The sequence below is a fragment of the Ambystoma mexicanum genome, chromosome 2p, assembly GCF_040938575.1.
Source record: "Ambystoma mexicanum isolate Mex_15411 chromosome 2p, UKY_AmexF1_1, whole genome shotgun sequence".
Taxonomy (NCBI): Eukaryota; Metazoa; Chordata; class Amphibia; order Caudata; family Ambystomatidae; genus Ambystoma; species Ambystoma mexicanum.
Genome location: NC_090923.1, coordinates 46242548 through 46263103, shown reverse-complemented (window position 1 = coordinate 46263103; position 20556 = coordinate 46242548). Strand labels below are relative to the sequence as shown.

At 46.3% G+C, this 20556-nt stretch overlaps 1 protein-coding gene across 2 annotated transcripts in view; it reads left to right on the top strand.

Annotated features, from left to right (window-relative positions):
* Positions 1–20556, top strand: part of PDZRN3 (PDZ domain containing ring finger 3) — a 785994-nt gene that overhangs the window by 173616 nt on the left and 591822 nt on the right. For both annotated transcript variants that reach the window (XM_069643215.1, XM_069643214.1), the window contains one exon: positions 15486–15593. In XM_069643215.1, the coding sequence (XP_069499316.1) occupies positions 15486–15593 (108 nt within the window). The remainder of the gene's footprint in view (positions 1–15485; positions 15594–20556) is intronic.

Below are 20556 nucleotides of genomic sequence, written 5' to 3'. Positions count from 1 at the left end.
TGCATTTGTTCTGCTTTTGATCAAACGCTCATTTTATCATTGCTATTAATTGTTGTGATTATTTTTTTTAACATATAATGTGCTAATTTGATGGATTGTTTTATCCAAATAAATTGATAGATTGACCGACTGGCTAAAATGAAAAGTCTGCATTGGTAGTTTTCACGAATGTGGAAGACCAGGGGTTTCGGTTTTGTGGACTGGACTTCAGAGGGAGGGCATGAGTTAGAGAGGGCAGGAAAAATCTACAAAGCGAGGTCGAAAAACCTCTGCATTATAAAGCACACCAAGAGAGTCATGTGGCGTGCATCCAGCAAAGGGTCGGTAGAAGGCAACCTGCAGCCAAGTAGCAGCTCCCGCCAATCTCTAATCAAAGATGTAGATGGGTCTCATTGGTGTACCTGTGGAGGGTGATCTCCTACTTGCTGAGGATTGGAGCCATGGATCCTTGAAGATGTTACCCCGACTTACCACAAGATAAAACTCATTCAATGGTATCGGCCATTAAACCACCAGCAGAGATGTGGTTTTCTTATTTTGTCTCCTTTTTTGGACGATTTACAATACAAGAGGAGCAGAGATAAGTATTCCTGGTGTCCTTATAAATTATATAGTCAACTTAAGGCTCCAAACAAAATATGGGTTTCAAGAGACTGTGCTTAGCGCTTACCAAGCTCGACCAGTTGGACATTACCGAGCAAGCTCACCAACCTCGCGATAATATGTAAAAGCCCTCTTCCGCCATGAAACGGCGTGATCTACAGGTCCACAAAGAGCCATTGGGTTCCCCTCCACGCGCCAACAAATGGCACCAGCTGGAAATAATATTCTCACATACACCAGAAAACATCCAAAACCCAGATTGGCAACTTCCTGTATGTGCCCCCATCCAGCCAATTCAATGTCTTGAAAAGGGGCAGGCTGACTGATCTGTCAACTAACACATTACTTTTGGGCTCCACTCAACTGAGGGGCCTACGCTGGCTACCGGTGGGGGCGTGAATCAAGGTCATACCTTCAAAAGTATACATAGCTTGGAGTTCCCAATAGACAATTCATCAAGGCTATTCCTTCAGGGCCCTCCACCCTGCTGCCTGAGTAGAGGTGCCATCTGCTTCTCTGTGTTGGGGTCATCACTCTGGAAATCCAAGGCTCGAATGTAAGCGATACATAACACCAAACGCATCCCAATCAGAACCTTCCTTTTCGATCATCATGCGCCATAGATAGCCCTGCTCTCCCCCCGCTGGAATTCTCTGGCTTCATCACATCGGCCAATCAACTATGAGGTGCTACTTCATCATCTGGCAGATTGCTAATGGGGGCATTGTAACTAGGGACAGGAAAACTGGCTCTTAAAAGAGCAAGCCTATTTAAATCATGGGGAATCGACTCTGCTCAAAAGATTAAAAACTTAGTCGAGGATTGAAACGGTTCGAAGCCTTTGAACCAGAATTCAAGGAGCTGATATAGATATGAGCATTTGATGTTCTGACGGGTATAGATATGAGCATTTAATGGTCTGATGGGTATAGATACCGGCAGTTGATGGTCTGATGGGTATCGATACCGGCATTTGATGGTCTGACTGGTGGTGTAGATAGGAGCATTTGATGGTCTGACGGGTATAGATATGAGCATTTCATGCAGTCAGACCATCAAATAGATATGAGTATTTGATGGTCTGACGGATATAGATATAGATACCAGCCTTTGATGGTCCGATGCGGCTCAAATGCAGCTCTTTGGTAATATTTAATTCTAAGATACTGAACCAGTATCGTAGAATGCAGTACATCTGCCGGCTAAGGGAATTATACAATAGGACCATAAAAAGAGATGCAAGTGTACAAAGCATAAAGGCTTTTAACATTTCAATTCATTTTAGAAGCGCCCGGATCACCTTATCCACATAGGTGACCTGCACATTTTAGGGGGGTTGGGTGGCAGCGCAAATCATCTGGTGGCCAGCTCACTCACATGCATTATTTTTGTAACAACCCTCCTTAAAATAATGTATGACAGGCTCCTAGAACACAGGTCCTGGGAGTGCCATTGTGTATTTGAAAACAACGTCATTTCTATCTCTGTTGCAGGGATAGAAATACAAGTGGGACAGCAGCGGTCCATGCATTGTGCACCCTTTGCGTGTATTAGAAATAGGAGCAGGTTAAAGTGACTATTTTCTACGCAATTACACTAGTGTTCCGATTACGGATTACAGATACGCTTTGAAATATACAGAAAAGCCCCCTTATTTTCACAAATGCACAAAGGGTGTGAAAAGTGGCATCTGAGCGTGTCCATCGGTGAATGGACACCCTTTGAGAACAGGCAAAAAAGTTTTTGAATCAGGCACATTTTATCATGTGTGTCAAAAAAAGATCACCTTATCCACAAAGCGGACCTGTTTGAGGGGGGCTATGCGGCAGCACCACTGATGCACTGGCCAGGCCCCCTTGTGTACATGTTGTCACCTGGGAATTTGAATATGTTCTGCAAATTTCAAAGACCATTCCATTTGGGGATTCAAGATGCAATGTAATGTGCACTGTTTGAAATGTGCAAAGGGAGTTAATGTGCTTCGGAAATCGGACACCCTTTAAGACTAGGGGCTAGATTTTTTGGGCACACGTGTTGAGATGGGCAAGTCCAGGGTGATCAGACGTCCCGGTTTTCCCAGGACAGTCTGGGGAATTCACCCTCTGTCCCGGGGTCCCGTGAGTTTTTTCATCTTAGAAACCTCGTCCGGTGTTTGCATGGTTTGGTGGCTACGGTCCCGGTTTTTACCCGGACCCGATTTCGAAATCCCGAAATCGGGTCCTGGTGTGACTGTTCTTGCATGAATGGGGGTGTGAAATGCTTTTCACGCCCCATTTCCTCCCACTTCCGCTCCCCGGGCTCTCCTACAATGAGAAGAGTGTACCTGTGAGCACAACCCCTAACCCCCCCCTCCGCAACAGGCCAGCAACATAGAAGTAGGACTACATTTGTATTTATATTTACTTTAGTCCTATGAATATGTCTATGGCCTGTCAAGTTTTTTTTTTTTTTAATCTGGTCACCCTAGGGCAAGCGCATCCCAGCACTTGTGCCAAACAACGTTTTGAGACTCTCCCCTACCCTTTCTCAATTTCTACATGGATTTTAAAAGATGTTAACCCCAGTTTGCGCGATAGTGATCTCTTTGGTCATACCAATTCGAGCTGACTCAGACATTTACTGCCTTGTCCCGATTCATCTTGCGAACCATCACCATGGAGCCTTCAGTGACTTGAGCCAATTGAAACCTTTTCTTCAAAGGTTCGAACCAGCATTTGAGCCGCGCACTGTAAGGGGCTCCCATCCCTAATTCTACCTGTTGCGCCACATCCACGTGCCGCCCGCTGCACGAGGGCCAGCCTCCTGCTTCTTCTCAGGAGCATTGTAACCACTGTGCGGGGTGGTCCTCTTACCATGGTCCCTTCATCTCAGGAACATGTAACTCTTGCTTCGGCCAGATTGCCCTTATTATTGTGTCAGCTTCTGTGTTGTTCCTGGGGGGCTGGAGGGGCAGCTCTACTGGGTTTATTTTTCTGACACATTTCAGCATAAATTCAACCAGTGTCATTGGTTAGTGAGTTGAAGGCCTATAAGACGTTCCTTTCCTGGATCTACCCGTGTACCCGGCATGTCCAAGGAATGCATGTTTTTTGTGCATCCCCTGTCGCCCAAGTACATGTAGGCCAGTAGATGGGGATTTTATTCAGGGCAGTAATTTAGAATAAAGGCAGGGTCGTCCATAATATGTATAATGGGATCATAATATGGATTGTGTGTACCCTAAAAACCTGGTCGGATATTGCCATTGAATTGGCCAATGAGTGCAGCCCCACTGTGAGTGGCAGTGACAGGATCTAGGACTAGGGGGTAATTGGAAGCAGTTTTCCACCGTCCCTCCCAGACACTCACTCTGCTTCCCTTTTTTCCCCATCACCCCATTTCATCCAAAAGCCACCAATAGTAACAGCACCCGAAGAGCACTGCAGGAAAAGCAGGCTGTTTTACAACTGTATAGATGCAGCAACTAAAGTAGACTAAGTAATCTTAAAGGCGAGCTATACGTAGTGAATAGACTGCCGGTGGTGCCTCCATTATATAGAAGCTGTGCATGCAGTGTCACAATTTTAGTAAGCACAGACCCACTGTAACGCTCACCTGATATCCACGGGGACGCCACTCAGCCTGATTGGACCACTCACAATCTCGAACCCTTCCCTGGAATCTGTTTGACTGGGGACTGGGCCTTGTTTTCTTGTATCGTGCGCTCTCCGTCCTGCTCCTCGGTGCAGGGTTGCGTCGTTTGATGTGGGCGCTGCGGGACCTAGTTGCTTCACTGGTGCGGGCCCAATGAGTCTGGGCTTGCTGTAACTCCAGCCCGACAAGGTAGGTTTGTTGATTTTGGTGAACTGTCCTTTTCTTGTTTCTTGCCCCTAATAAAGTCTCCTCTTTCTCCCTTTAGGTGTTGGAGGGGGTCGTTGACGGTGTCATGCTGCTTAGGGGAGCCGAGCACTAAGCGGTGAGTGAAAGCACGATGCGCGGCGCTGTTCGCGTTTTCTTGTGCTGATCTATGTCTCTCTATGTCCCTTGCAGACACAGTATGGCTGCCGGCTGAGAGAATATGGTGTAGTGAGTAAAGCGCAATGTGTGACGCCTTCTTGTCCTTTATGTGCTAACCTGTGTTGTCTTTTCCCTTTGTTGGTCGATGGCGTGCCCTGGGGCTGAAGTTACCATGAGCGGCTTGAGTCCAGGTAAGCGTGTGACTTTTCTTGCTGTTTTAGTGGAATCGGGATATGACAATGCTTACTAATGTCTCTTCCCTTCGTTCTTTTCTCCGCAGGATGCAGCGCTCCGAAATGGAGATGGCGCAGCCGAGATGCTGTCCACAGAACCGGAGGAACGATGGATGGAAGCAGGATTCTCCTCAAGGTAAGTGTTGTGTTAATGTTGTTCTTGTTCTTTCAAGTACACGGGATGCGTAGGAAAGGCGAAGGTCTTCAGGAGACCGATCCAAATGCGGTGAGTGTCACGCTGCAGGCGCAGAGTAACGCAAAGCGTGTTTCTCTGCCAGGGCATGGTTTATATAGCCTCTAGGTATCCCAGGTATCCCTAGGTCATACCACACCCAAAAAGCTAGACCGCATAGCTCAGTTTGGGGAACTGAGTTATGTGGGGGCATCCATATTGCCCAAAGTGCATTACCAAGTCCAGTTCCAAGTTTGTCCTCTGAGTCATGTATGAGCCTGGCACCACAGGTGCCAGGTCTGACTCCAAGTGGGTCTCAGATGAGATGGGGAGGCCTTTAAGGTCCATGTGGGGGATCGTGGCCTGGCTTCAGTGTTTTGCCTAGTGGGCTAGGGACAGGGATCATGACACCCATGGAGAAGAAGGATCGAAAAGCTGTGTTGCAGCACGAAAACAGCTGAAGATCATGGAAAGAACGAGAAGGCTCTCTGGCCTGTTGTCAAAGGATGGAGCGGCCAAGAACTGGTTATCTATCCTTGAAGAACAATGAACATGAGAAGCTGAATCAACCATTGTTAAGGTGCAAGGAAAGAACACCATGAACGCCAAGTCTAGTAATTCAAGACAAATAAATGCTGCAAAACAGGCTGAAATACGGTCTCCTGTCACGTGGGGTATGGATGGAAATAGATATTGGGCATTCAGTACCAGACTTGAGATACGCACGTGCTCACACTCCCGTGTATTCTCAGGCCAAGTTCAAAGACAATATGAATAATAGACGGCATGAGCAATGAGAGATGTTGGGCTAATTGGGTGGGGAGTCATGGTCAAGTCCACCCACTGACACCTGGCGTACCAACTTACGTGCTGCTAGTGAGCCGAATGTTCCAGAAGGGTACGAGCGTGCCAACCAATTGCAGAGGACAATATAACAGAGGGCCTTCTAGTTTGAGAGCCAATAATACACTGTGTATCTAATAACTGATGAAGATGACTTGCGCTATGTGTGGGCATAGGTTGTCCACCTGACTGTAGAGATCCAATCACAACCCGTTCCTATATAGAACGTTTACTTAGATGTTCCCCTTAAGCCAAGCACAACCCCTCATAGTTTTTTTTTGTTTGCTACATAGTATCATGTCTTGTATGATGGGTATTTGTTATAAAAGTATGATTTTTTATGAAATGATTCGAGAGATATGCTGTGCGACGTCCATTGAAACTCCCTGTTTTAGACAATTGATAATAAAACAGCCAGATGAGCCTTTTTGCTAACTTCCTTGGTCTGTTTTATCAACTGGAGTAAGAGTTATATTGTATCCCCATCTATGCTTGACGTGTTACAGAATTTAAGGACCCTCGGGTTAAACGGCGTATCACAACTGAAAAAAAGGCTATTAGTACTACGGTCTTACGGGTCAGAGTACTAATAGCAATAAGCCCCTTGCAGGGGGGCATTACCACTTCAGATAATGCCCCATTGCCTGCTGTAACTATGGGCCCCGGGGCATTACCTAAAGCGGTAATCCCCCAACTGACAAAGGGTACAGACTAGTCTGCAGCACTGCCACTCAGATAGGATAGCACGAAAGCAACCCGTGATTGGTCGTTTGGAAAGGCCCCAGGCCTACAAAGGAAATGCAGACGCCATTGGTTCCCCTGCTCGGGGATTATTGCTTAAATAGGAAACCCCAGATTATTCTAATTAACAATGTAAAGAGTTGAGGTAAAGGGTTTGAGTGCAGAGATCTAAGTCGTGCCTGATCTGTTATCTTCTACAGAAAAAAAAATAACTTGGCACCGGAATAATCGTGGCAATGTGATTATCTTGGTAAATGCAAGATGGCCTCCCACCACCTTTGAGTTCTGTAGTGTGGAGCAACGCTCTTTATGACCCTGATGCAGGTTTCAGCCAATAATATTCCTATGAAAAACGACTCCAAAAGTAGTCATGTAGCCTGTCTCCCAAAAAAGTGCACACCTTTTTTTTAGTTGAAGGAGCATTGTAGACCTGGGGTTTAGACTTTGGAAACTGAATTATCCCTATGGTTAAATCTATGTAGCGATTGTTTTTATAAATTGATACCACCGTCCCATAATTGAGAGCACTTAGAGTCTATCTCAACCAGGGAGCTAGTCTTAGCAGGTGTTTCCTTTGAGAGGTGGGATGAGTCGGTAGCCGATTAGTGGGGGTCGGTCATGGCAAAGCTTTGAGGGAATATGAAGGTTTCTAGACGTTCTAGACACTATTATGCCGGCCTTAAATCAGGCAGAATAAGCCACGTAATCAACCTTGGTATGGAAAGTGGATTATGTTAATATGATGAGTCAGTGAGAGGCGATTCTCCAAAATGAATCCTATCCTTGGACCTTACTTTTTTATTGCATTTATAGCAGCGCCCAAATCCTGAGGTATCACAGCGCTAGTTGTAGAAAGTGCGAGTAGACACATTATGGAGTGCAATACAACTCATACATCTTTTTAAAATAGCAGGAAAGGTGTGGGTGCACCAAACTGGCAAAGTCACACCTCATGTTGTGGGGGGCAACTTCAGGTGTGCGTGCAGGAGAGGTAATATTGCAGGTGCCTAGTGGGGCTAAAAGTGTCAATCCGGTGGTTTCAGGTAGACTAAATATAAAGCACAGCGCAGGGCTGCAAGTGTCAATCCTGTGGTTTCATGCAATACAAAGCACAGCGCAGGGTTGCGAGTGTCAATCGGTGGTTTCAGGTAGGCTAAATATAAAGCACAGTGCAGGGTGCAAGTGTCAATCTGGTGGTTTCAAGTAGGCTAAATATAAAGCACAGTGCAGGGCTGCAAGTGTCAATCTGGTGGTTTCAAGTAGGCTAAATACAAAGCACAGCGCAGGGCTGCAAGTGTCAATCTGGTGGTTTCAAGTAGGCTAAATACAAAGCACAGCTCAGGGCTACAAGTGTCAATCCATTGGTTTCATGTAATACAAAGCACAACGCAGGGCTGCAAGTGTCAATCCGGTAGTTTCAGGTAGGCTAAATACAAAGCACAGCGCAGGGCTGCAAGTGTCAATCCGGTGGTTTCATGTATTACAAAGCCCAGCGCAGGGCTGCAAGTATCAATCCGGTGGTTTCAGGTGGGCTAAATACAAAGCACAGCACAGGGCTGCAAGTGTCAATCCGGTGGTTTCAGGTAGGCTAAATACAAAGCACAGCGCAGGGATGCAAGTGTCAGTCTGGTGGTTTCCTATAATACAAAGCAGAGCGCAAGACTGCAAGTGTCATTCCGGTGGTTTCCTGCAATACAAAGCACAGCGCAGGGCTGCAAGTGTCAATCTGGTGGTTTCAGGTTGACTAAATACAAAGCACAGCACAGGGCTGCAAGTGTCAATCTGGTGGTTTCAGGTAGACTAAATACAAAGCACAGCGCAGGGCTGCAAGTGTCAATCCGGTGGTTTCCTGTAATACAAGGCACAGTGCAGGGCTGCAAGTGTCAGTCCGGTGGTTTCAGTTAGGCTAAATACAAATCACAGCGCAGGGCTGCAAGTGTCAGTCTGGTGGTTTCAAGTAGGCTAAATACAAATCACAGCGCAGGGCTGCAAGTGTCTATCCGGTGGTTTCAGGTAGGCAAAATACAAAGCACAGCGCAGGGCTGCAAGTGTCAATCCGGTGGTTTCAGGTAGGCTAAATACAAAGCACAGCGCAGGGCTGCAAGTGTCATTCCGGTGGTTTCCTGTAATACAAAGCACAGCGTAGGGCTTCAAGAGTCAATCTGGTGGTTTCAGGTAGACTAAATACAAAGAACAGCGCAGGGCTCCAAGTGTCAATCCGGTGGTTTCCTGTAATACAAAGCACAGTGCAGGGCTGCAAGTGTCAATCTGGTGGTTTCCTGTAATACAAAGCACAGCACAGGGCTGCAAGTGTTAGTCCGGTGGTTTCCTGTAATACAAGGCATAGCGCAGGGCTGCAAGTGTCAGTCCGGTGGTTTCCTGTAATACAATGCACAGCGCAGGGCTGCAAGTGTCAATCTGGTGGTTTCAGGTAGACTAAATACAAAGCACAGCGCAGGGCTGCAAGTGTCAGTCCGGTGGTTTCCTGTAATACAAGGCACAGCGCTGGGCTGCAAGTGTCAATCCGGTGGTTTCCTGTAATACAAAGCACAGCGCAGGGCTGTAAGTGTCAGTCCGGAGGTTTCCTGTAATACAAGGCACAGCACAGGGCTGCAAGTTTCAGTCCGGTGGATTCAAGTAGGCTAAATACAAAGCACAGAGCAGGGTTGCAAGTGTTAATCCGGTGGTTTCAGAGTAGGCTAAATACAAAGCACAGCGCAGGGCTGCAAGTGTCAATCTGGTGGTTTCAGGTAGACTAAATACAAAGAACAGCGCAGGGCTCCAAGTGTCAATCCGGTGGTTTCCTGTAATACAAAGCACAGCGTAGGGCTTCAAGAGTCAATCTGGTGGTTTCAGGTAGACTAAATACAAAGAACAGCGCAGGGCTCCAAGTGTCAATCCGGTGGTTTCCTGTAATACAAAGCACAGTGCAGGGCTGCAAGTGTCAATCTGGTGGTTTCCTGTAATACAAAGCACAGCACAGGGCTGCAAGTGTTAGTCCGGTGGTTTCCTGTAATACAAGGCATAGCGCAGGGCTGCAAGTGTCAGTCCGGTGGTTTCCTGTAATACAATGCACAGCGCAGGGCTGCAAGTGTCAATCTGGTGGTTTCAGGTAGACTAAATACAAAGCACAGCGCAGGGCTGCAAGTGTCAGTCCGGTGGTTTCCTGTAATACAAGGCACAGCGCTGGGCTGCAAGTGTCAATCCGGTGGTTTCCTGTAATACAAAGCACAGCGCAGGGCTGTAAGTGTCAGTCCGGAGGTTTCCTGTAATACAAGGCACAGCACAGGGCTGCAAGTTTCAGTCCGGTGGATTCAAGTAGGCTAAATACAAAGCACAGAGCAGGGTTGCAAGTGTTAATCCGGTGGTTTCAGAGTAGGCTAAATACAAAGCACAGCGCAGGGCTGCAAGTGTCAATCTGGTGGTTTCAGGTAGACTAAATACAAAGCACAGCGCAGGGCTGCAAGTGTCAATCCGGTGGTTTCCTGTAATACAAAGCACAGCGCAGGGCTGCAAGTGTCAATCTGGTGGTTTCAGGTAGACTAAATACAAAGCACAGCGCAGGCCTGCAAGTGTCAATCCGGTGGTTTCCTGTAATACAAAGCACAGCGCAGGGCTGCAAGTGTCAGTCCGGTGGTTTACTGTAATACAACGCACAGCGCAGGGCTGCAAGTGTCAGTCCGGTGGTTTACTGTAATACAACGCACAGCGCAGGGCTGCAAGTGTCAGACCGGTGGTTTTAGGTAGGCTAAATACAAAGCACAGCGCAGGGCTGCAAGTGTCAATCTGGTGGTTTCAGGTAGACTAAATACAAAGCACAGCGCAGGGCTGCAAGTGTCAATCCGGTGGTTTCCTGTAATACAAAGCACAGCGCAGGGCTGCAAGTGTCAATCCGGTGGTTTCCTGTAATACAAAGCACAGCGCAGGGCTGCGAGTGTCAGTCTGGTGGTTTCAAGTAGGCTAAATATAAAACACAGCACAGGTGTACACAAGCTGGATGGGATAAATCCTAATTTTAGGGCAGACATTGGAAGTGCAAGCAGGCTACAGGACACGTCAGCGGTGAACATACACTATGGGGCCTTATATCATGGAGCAGGGTTGCAGCAGAAATAAAGGCAAGCAATGGCAGGAAATGGCGAGTGCACCATGGAGTGCAGACTAATTACAAAAGTGCAAAGTGCGCAGCAGATTTAGTCGAATTTGATTTCATCTAGTGCATTGTAACGAATTATGCTGCAAATATATGTGGGGTGTGGGTTTAGATGAATAGATCATGTAGTGGGGTTATGGGGGATGTGTGGGAGCTCTACTTGTGTATAATATATTTGTGGAAACATCGACTACAACAAAAAGAATTCACTGAACTCGAATTCGATCAAATCTTTTCGAAAACATGACATAAAACCCTTAGGCCAGTGCTTACTTGGTTTAGCTGCCCGGAGCTGTCCATGTCCCCCATCTGATCAGCGCCTTTAAGTGAGTTTGGAATCCACCTCTAATTAGATAAAAACCCTTTATAGCAATTGAACATCTTTTGGGGGAATCCTTTACCAGCTTGGCCACTGAATGGGCACTGGGTCTAAGGGAGGCATAACACACCCTTAAACTATGGTATTGATTTAACCGGCCTTATATTTACAGTGAGTGTTAAGGTTGGATTTCTAGTGCAATGTGGTGAGCGTTTACACTTTGAGTTTCATGGTTGAATATGTAGTGGTTTACAGTGAGTGTTTGCACCTAAATGTTGTTATTCCCACAATTTATAGCCTTTACTTTTTATTAGATTACCCTTAACTCGTATTTAAAAAAGGTTTTTTTAATATGTAATTCCAGTGTTGTTTTATGTGGAGTGTGGTGTACAGTGTATGAATATAGTGAGTACACATGTATGCTGTATGAGTATTTGCCATATGAGCATATGTGTTGTATGGATTAAATGGTGTTCATGTATGCAGTCTGGTTCTTGTTTACATCTTATATGCATATGACCATTCACCTCAATGTTAGTCCTGACGTTGATGTAATATGTATGTGTATGGTAGTGTACATTTACGTAATGTACATTTCATACACATACATGTCCAGTTGGGGTACAAGATGTCAATCCATTTAGCACATGTCTTCCAGCCCTTCCTTATATATATGACCGGGTGCCATAATTGTGTGCTAAGTGTGTGTGTTGTAAGTGCGTGTGCCATAAGAGTGCGTGGTGTAAGCTTATGAGTGCTGTGGCGAGTCAGAAGAAGGACACAGACTCACTGAGGACATGTTGTCTAATATTTTATTAAAGAAAAGTATCATGCCGGTCGTTCCCCATCACATGTGATCCCTGTCTATGTTAATAACTATGGTGCTCGTCAGTCAGTCATGAAATGTTCAGTAGAAATAGGTCCACTGTCCAAAACTACCCTTTTCTGACTCAACAACTATGAAAACTAACCTAGGTCTGCAGAATGACCCCCTTCTCCTGATGGTACTTCTACTACCTGTCTCTTGAGTATGTTATCTGCAAATAGACTCTTGTGACCTCTTGGATCAAACCCTTCAGTTCCTCAATTGGATAATTGGGGTTTCTCTTCCCTATGGGTATTTCTCTTGGGGTCTCTTATTAGTTCTCCTTTCTTGTCTATGGTTCTCAGCATACACTTTTACTGAGTTTTGTTGGGCGTTATTTAAAATGTGCTTTAATTGCCTGTTTTCTCTAAGATCTTTTCCTGATCTTGTTGCCTCTTCAAATTTATATTGGTTTGGTACAGGATGCCCTGTTACTTTCCCCTTGTTCCCAGGTATTTTTATCCATCCTTCTGTTCACTCATTATTTGGGTGCTTAACAGTTCTTTCTGTAATGTCAAAACACTTGTACTTTGTTTCAAGTTTAAGCCTGTTTCAGATTTTATGCTGGGATGAGTTAACTGTGCGATATAATGTTTCCCTTTCGTCCTCCCGGTCCTCCCGTTCTCCCTGTTAGCTTTGTTCCAGTAGGAGAAAGTCTTTGGGAGTTTTCTTCCTGGGGGACCCTTTTTCGGTTCATGGACCACCAATGCCTTTTCTTCTCCGGAGTCACCATCCTTGCGATTTCTAGTCTGTTCACGGTGTCACTGTCCGCTGTGCTGTGCCCGTACACCTTGCAGCCTTAACGTGCCGGTGGTATCCGCAATGTTGCCTGGACCCTCGGGCCACCACGGGTTCCCATCTGTGGTCACACCACCACCTTCTACTGGGCTCCTGCATTTCTGTTCTCTCGTGCTTTGGGTAAGCTGTGACTTACTGGCGTACTGAAAAGGAACGCAAGTTTGAACCTTGTGGCCTTTCTGATTCCCTTCTCCGTCAAGGTTTACATACCTTGGGGCCTTCCTCACCTGACATATGTGGTTCTCTCTCTCTTTCACTGTCAAGGTCTACGCAACTTGGGGCCTTCCACCAGCTCACATACATAGTCCTCTCTTTCTCCTTCTCGTTCGTCTCTCTCAGAACACACATTTTATCCATGCCATCGTCTCAGTTGATTGGGCATCCTGTTTTAAAGTGACATCACCTTTTTCATCAGATAACAGTATCTATTAGTAGTTTCTTCGTCTCATTCTTGGTATTTCACAGTGTCTGGTATTGTAGTCTCTTAGTCCGAGTCTTGGTATTTCACAGGGTCCGGTGTTCCAGTTACACAGGGTCTGGTATTATAGGTTTTTTGTCCGAGTCTTGGCACTTCGGAGAGTCTGGTATTATAGTTTCTTTGTCCTAGTCTTGGTACTTCACAGGGTCTGGTATTATAGTTTCTTCGTACCAGTCTTGGTATTTCACAGGGTCTGCTATTATAGTTTCTTCGTCCTAGTCTTGGTACTATGCAGGGTCTGGTATTATAGTTTCTTCGTCCCAGTCTTGGTATTTCACAGGGTCTGGTATTATAGTTTCTTTATCCTAGTCTTGGTACTTCGCAGGGTCTGGTATTATAATTTCTTCGTCCCAGTCTTGGTATTTCACATGATCTGGTATTATAGTTTTTTTGTCATAGGCTTGGTACTTCACTGGGTCTTGTATTGTAACACATCCCATGTAGGCCATTGTATGCACCACTTGAGGGAGTCTCTCCCAGTGAGGTGCCACTTGCCTCTACGCCTCAGGAGGGTATTGCAGGGTGGGGTTGCCTCCCTAGCCTCACAGGGGGGCCTCCACCTTGGGGCGAAGAGACAAATTCCCTCAATTCGTCACAGTGTTTGGTGTGAACGTGTCTGGCAGGTGAGTATGGCGTATAAGTAGTGTATGAGTTTTTGGTTTGAAGTCATATGAAATGTACATTTTATATACCCCTGCTACATATATAAAAACTCAATTCAGAGTGGGGTTTCACTTTGGAGATTGTATAGTTTAGGAGGTGTATAAAATGTTTACATTTTGTACATCCATGCAATTTGCAGGTCCTATATGTTTAAAATACATATGAAAAATGACTTCAAAGACAGTTCTGACTTTGATGTGAGTTTTCATATGGATATTAGTGTACATATGAGAAATGTATTTCTCCTACACATATGTGTACAGTTTGTATACAATATCTTCATTGATTATGAGTCAGTGGTATAAGTGTGTGCTTCATAGTGTGTGTGTTGTAAGTGTGTGTGTGTCATAAGAGTGTGTGTCGCAAGATTGTGTGTCTCAAGAGTGTGTGGTGTACGAATGTGTAGCGTGAATGTGTGTGTTATATTTGTAGGTGTCGTAAGTGCATTTGTGGTAAGAGTGTGTTGTGGTAGTGTTTGGTACAAGTGTGTGGCATGTGAATGTATGGCATTTAAGTAGCGCATGAGTTTTTGGTATGAAGTGACCTTGTCCTATACGCATCCTGTATTTATCAAATTGACATTCAAGTCAGATTTGACTGTAATGTGAGTTTGTATATCTAGAGGAGGGATATAAGAGCTTTACGATTTGTACATGTGTGTAATTTATTTCTCCCGGTGGTGATATCAGAGTCAGTCCTGACTTTGAGATTTCAGACGTATATTAGTATACATGTACGAAATGTACATCTCTCACATGTACAAAATGTACATCTCCCACATGTACGAAATGTACATCTCTCACATGTATGAAATGTACATCTCTCACATGTATGTATCCAGTTTTTAAATAAAATGTGCATTCATTCTGCTCATGTACTATATGCCTCCTTCATGTATAAAAGTTCTCATAAAGTGAGCTCTAACTTTGATGTGAGTTTTCAATACGTACAAGAGGTGTATAGGCGTTAAGAAAGAAATGACAAAAATGCAACAATCAATTTGCTATGAGCAAATTTACCACGTTTAAGAAACTGCTCAGTAGAAAGAAGACAGAACCCATTCACTCCTTTGTGATTAAGAGCGGAGTTCTGGAACGAGTTTTGTGTTTGTAAGCCGCTTGCCTAGTGGACGGGCGGACGTGAGCATCTGTTCGGCGTTAGCGACACAGTGTGCTGTAACTTCAGACTTCTGGCCCCGGATCATGTAAATCTTTGTACAATGAGTCAGGCGCAATATGCCAGTGAAGATGGGAAGTTGTTGCAAGTTTGTGCCCGCAGGACATATACACACAACACATATATGATTGCCTCTCGGCGGCGGGACTAATGTTAACATGGCGATGAAATTGCTTTATATAAACTTGACTTTTTCTCCTCCCCGTTGCTTCGCTTTGTCCTGTGGTGGCAACTGTTGGCGGGCTCTAATCCATGTTGCGGTGAAACCAAGGGCACCTTTGCATATTTAATCCCGTCTCAGGGACTTGGCACTTTAACATTTCTTTGGGGGGCACAGCCTCTCTTTCAGTTAGTGGACCAGTCCTTGAACAATTAGAACTCAAAGGCAAATGAGAGCATCTTATGGCAAACCCCTTCTAATGAGTCTCCTGTTTCCCTCCCGTAGGAGAACCAAGACGGTCTGTCAAGCGAAGGGATTTTTGTGTCCAAAATAGTCGACAGCGGGCCTGCCGCCAAGGAAGGGGGACTGCAGATCCACGACCGGATCATCGAGGTATGTGCCCGCCATCTCAAGTGCCAAGCTGTGGTTTCTGGCAGGGACTGCATGGGGCGGACTGGAGGGTGGAGGAAAGAAGACACTGAAATGGCATCCTACTTCTATATGATGTCAAATGGGTTCCCCCTTTCTAAAAGATCTCAAAATGGGATCCCTCTTTCTGAAAAATCTAAAAATGGGATCCCTCATTCTAAAAGATCTCAAAATGGGATCCTTCATTCTGAAAGATCTCAAAATGGGATCCATCGTTCTAAAAGATCTCAAAATGGGTGCCCTCATTCTAAGAGATATCAAAATGGGTTCCCTCCTTCTACTTCATGGGTCAGCAACATGTGGTTGTCCAGATGTTTGGGACTACAACTCCCAGGAGCATTCAACATTGCCTGTTCTGGTTGTAGCTATTGCAAGTTGTAGTCCAAAACACCTGAAAGTCTAGGGTTGCAATAAGACCTCAGCTTTCAGTGAAAACGTGCAATTATTCGCTGTGAGTCTAACCACAGTTGTGCTGCATCGAGAGGCGTTAACACGCTTAGCAACAGGAGAGGCCAATTTACTGTGTTTTTTGCTCTGGGGAGCCGACAAATGAGTCAATGTGTGTTCTTTCCAAATGCTCTCCTAACAGTGTTTTAATGCGCACCATTTCGGATAGAAAATGTTCATGTTGTGGTTTTGACCTTCTAAATTGCATATAATTTAATTTTTAAGATCTGTATTGTTTTCATTGTGTTTGGTGATCTGAACAACTCTCCATAAATTATTGAAATCATTTAATTTTACAGAATGGGTGCAATGGCGTGCGAGGACCTCAGCCTTACACAGCTACTCAATCAAATGTATTAATCTGGTCTTTGATACATTGGCCCTCATTACGACCCTGGCGGAAAGGGGTTTACGCCGGCGTAATGCATGGCGTACCTTTCCGCCAGACTACGAGTTCCCGTAGCGCCATGGCGATTTTTACGGCTGCTTTTTGCAGCCGGAAAAATCCATGGCGCTACGGGACTTGTTGTTAATTACGCCACCGTAATTTACGGTGGCGTAATTAACGCCTTCCCCACTCCCATTATACCCTAGGGGGCAAAAATGGGAATGGGGAAGTGTAAATGGGGATTGGGGACTTACCGCCCCGCCAAGGTCGGAATGGGGCGGTAAGTCCGCCAACCCCCATGGCGGAGTTGGCAGCTTTGCGCCATGGACCATGGTGCAAATTGCACCATGGTTCTCCGCCAGGGTCGTAATGAGGGCCATTGTATTGTGTGATCACAATGTGGTCATATTGACGGGGAAATCGATTATTTCACACCCATTAGAAAAGTGCTCATCCTTAAGGGAGACCATCACCCTTTCAGAAACATGTTCAATGTTGAACGCCCTTCGCCCCCAAATAACTGTTCTCCCCTTTTTGAGTTTATGTTGCTAAATGTAAGGGCCAGCTCTTCTATTTATAGAAATTGCCGCCTGCATGTCTGTGCTTAGGGCTGGTCTCCCTGCATCCAGGCACCTGCACGTCTCTGCGGAGTGACTCACGAGTGGCTGCTTTCTGCCTCTTTAACATGCCACTTTGGAGAGACTCAAAGTGTGCCACTTGAGGTGTGGCGGTGTGCACAGGAGCCAGCAATGCAGCATGTCATATGGAGGGTACTTGGCTGTGATTTGCCTCTACAAATGTTGACCCCGTTCAAGATGAACGCTTTGTTTTCCGACTCCATTTTATTGGTTTGCATGAGGTCTTTATTAAGTCAAATACATTTTCAAGGGTCAGTTGCGCTTTAAAGCCATGTTGGATGTCATTGATGTAGGGGCGTTATTGCATAACCATGTCAGATCAGGGGCGCCGAGTACGGGGGGGGGGGGGCTCCGGGGCCCAGGCACCCCTCCCCGGCAAAATCAAGTCGGGGCTGACCCCTCCCCACCTTGACCGGAGTGAAGTGGTGCAGTATCGATGGCCCTTTCCATCGATACTGCATCACTTCTCTCCTGCCGGGTAAAAAGCGCTTTGTTGCATGCTGGCTGGATGTGCGCTATGTTCATCCCATGTCACTTGCCAATAGGGAGGTGGCGAGATTTCCCTGGCACGACGGGGCCTCTGAAAGACCTGCCTTCCAGTGGCCCCGGCCCGTCAATTAAATCTCACATTTTCCCTCGAGGTCACCTCCCCCCCCCCCCCCCCCGACCTTTACTTGCAAATACAGGAGAGAGACGTTAAACTGTGTGGGAGGTGGCCCTCCTCATCTAATTTGTCAACAGCCTGCTAAGGCACCTAACCTCTGCGGTGGCGCTTTATTTGGGTGTAATTGCAAAAATGGAAATGTGCACACGTAATGCTTTGAAAAGAGTAATCTCAGCGATGTTTTCTAAAATATTCTAATCTAACCAAAATTCTCGGCATCTCGCCAACATATCGCTTCAGGAGGTCTGACATGTATTTATTCATTCGGATTAATAAAGTGCTTACACTTAAGCGCTATACACAAGTTACAAGTTACTTAACCGCTATACACATGTTACAAGACAGATCAAAAAATTCACGAGAAAAGGCAGTCAACATGAGACAACACTCATGACAGTTGGACGTGGAGAGCAAGTCAGCTGATGCCGGCGGTGAGGGCTGTTCACACGAAACGGTCTCACTTAAGTAGCTCCGTTGCACCATGTTGGCGACTACATGCAAATTTGCGGTCATGTACCTGCCAGTGATGTCACTTCCTGTATTTGCCCCCCCGCACCCCCCCCCCCCCCCCCCCCGGAAATTCATGAGTCAGCTCCTCTGTGTCAGATAGTCTGTTGACAGAGGTCCTTATTGAAGTGTTATGGCCTGCACCAGAGCACTCTGTTTTGTGGCAGGTGACCGCCACCCACATGAGTGTTCCTAGATGCCTGCACGCTTCCAGGTCCTCTAGCAAAATAGAGCCTGATTGTAAGGTTCAAACACAGGGCAGTGGAAAAGGGGGGGGCTGCCCGGGGGCTTCCTGTGACAGAGCTTGTCTGTGTCTCCTTGACCGGTGCACAGTATCTACGCATCACAAAGGGAGGCTTCGAGTGCAGTCCTTGCTTGTGGTTAGAGCCCCCCATTCCGAGATTGCTGATTGGCTAGAGATCTGGACGTTGGGAGGAGCACATAGGAAAAGGGAGGCTTCTATTGGTGATTAGAACCATGAATCTTCAGTATCCAACGAATAGTAGCACAGCTGGAGGGAGTTTTTCTTTTCCAAATGTGTTTCTCTTTTAGTCCTGTGGTTGATTTTGTTTTGTTTTACTTCTATGCCCGAGCAGATGTGCCTGTGCATATATGTGGGCAGCCCTACTCAAACTAAGCGAGAAATACACACGTGTGCCTGTGCAGGTTTAAGGGACACGTTGAATTCTCTGCCGTGTTAATAGCCGGGTCCATGAGACTGCACCCCAGCCACAGCACCTTCAAAAGTGGGAAACTGTACACTCTGACCTTGGAAACTAGTTGTGAATGGGTTGAACCCCTTTTATTGCACACAGCGGAAGTGTCGGCAGGCATCGTTCTGAGCGTGGCTTAAAGGAGCCGTTTCCTTGTTGGCCTCTTCTCGGCGCCTGCATTTATTTTGCGGACTGAGCCTGTGTGAACCACACCCGCCCTTCCCATCTCCAGATGTGTTGGCAGACTCTTGAACATGTTCCTTGGGGGGCCACGCGCCGCTTGTGATGCAGACCCATTGTTTCCGCGAGACACAATGAACAGCAGAGTGATTGGTGTGTGCTGTGATGTCATTTCGCTTTTAAACGCACGCACGCACGCACGCACGCACGCGGGAATAGGCGCACAGATGCCACGTGATTCGCTGCAAAGTGTGTGTTCACCTCTTCCTTTATTGGGGCAGACATTGGCCAAGTGGTGAGCATTAGTGGGGAGCTGCTCGAGATCAGGGGCTGGGCTGGCCAGCCTCTCTGCACTGGGGATGTCTTCATCGCCTCATCTGGGGCGAGGCCGCGCTCGTGGGTGTTTGGCGAGTGGCTCTGTTCTGGTGGAGTTGCCAGTTCCTCCGAGGCCCACGGTCCCATTGGCGTAGGCCTTGCAGATGAGCAACGCACAGCTGTGGGCGGCTGGGCCTCGGCTCTTTAGCTCAGCTTTCCCAGCGTGTGGTGCGAGCGCTTTCCTTTGAAAGAGCGCTTTGCCAGAAACAACTAGTGTCACGTGTTGCCTGAGCAGTTGGTTTAAATGTTACTGAAAAAACACAAGCCTGGTTAGCTTGAATTTACGAGTCTGATTAACGAGTAAACTGGGAGTAACACATTAGCAAAATCTTTAGCTAGTTAATATGTTTTCATGTCTTAAAATCGTGGCAAAAATGGCCGTGAATACAAACTATTGCAGCAAAAATGCTGTGATTTTTGTGCCACAATCATGTAAAGGTTGCGCGGGACACCCTGCAACCCCCCAGACTCATTATGACACCCCCCGCAACCCCTGCTCCCCTTAAATGGTATAATGGGGTACACCTTTACCGGGTCAAACCACAGCAAAATTGATTGTGTTTACCAGCGACATTTTTGCCGCGGTTTTATTACCTGATACCGTTAATATATGCAAAGTTACTACATGCACTTAGCTCCAATGAGCTGCGTGCCGTGCATGCACACTGCTGAACACACATCAGTGCCTTTCACCTGCAAAATGAGGAAACGTTGACAGATTTTGGAGAGAGAAAGTCAGATGCATTTAGAGTGTGTGATTCCTAGTCTGTGTAGGTGTGTGTGAGTGATTCCTAGTGTGTGTGTGATTCCTAGTGTGTGTGGGTGTGTGTGAATGAGTGTGTGTGTGCCTGTTCACCCTGGTATCAGAGGCCTGTGTTCAAGTCTTAGGACCCAATTCATTGAATTTTTGCACGGTTCAAAGTGACTTTGCACTGCTGAAAAGTGAATTTGCTCCGTCGACACAAACCCTGATTCATGTAACTGTGCAAAGTGTATTTTTGCAGTAGAAAGTAAG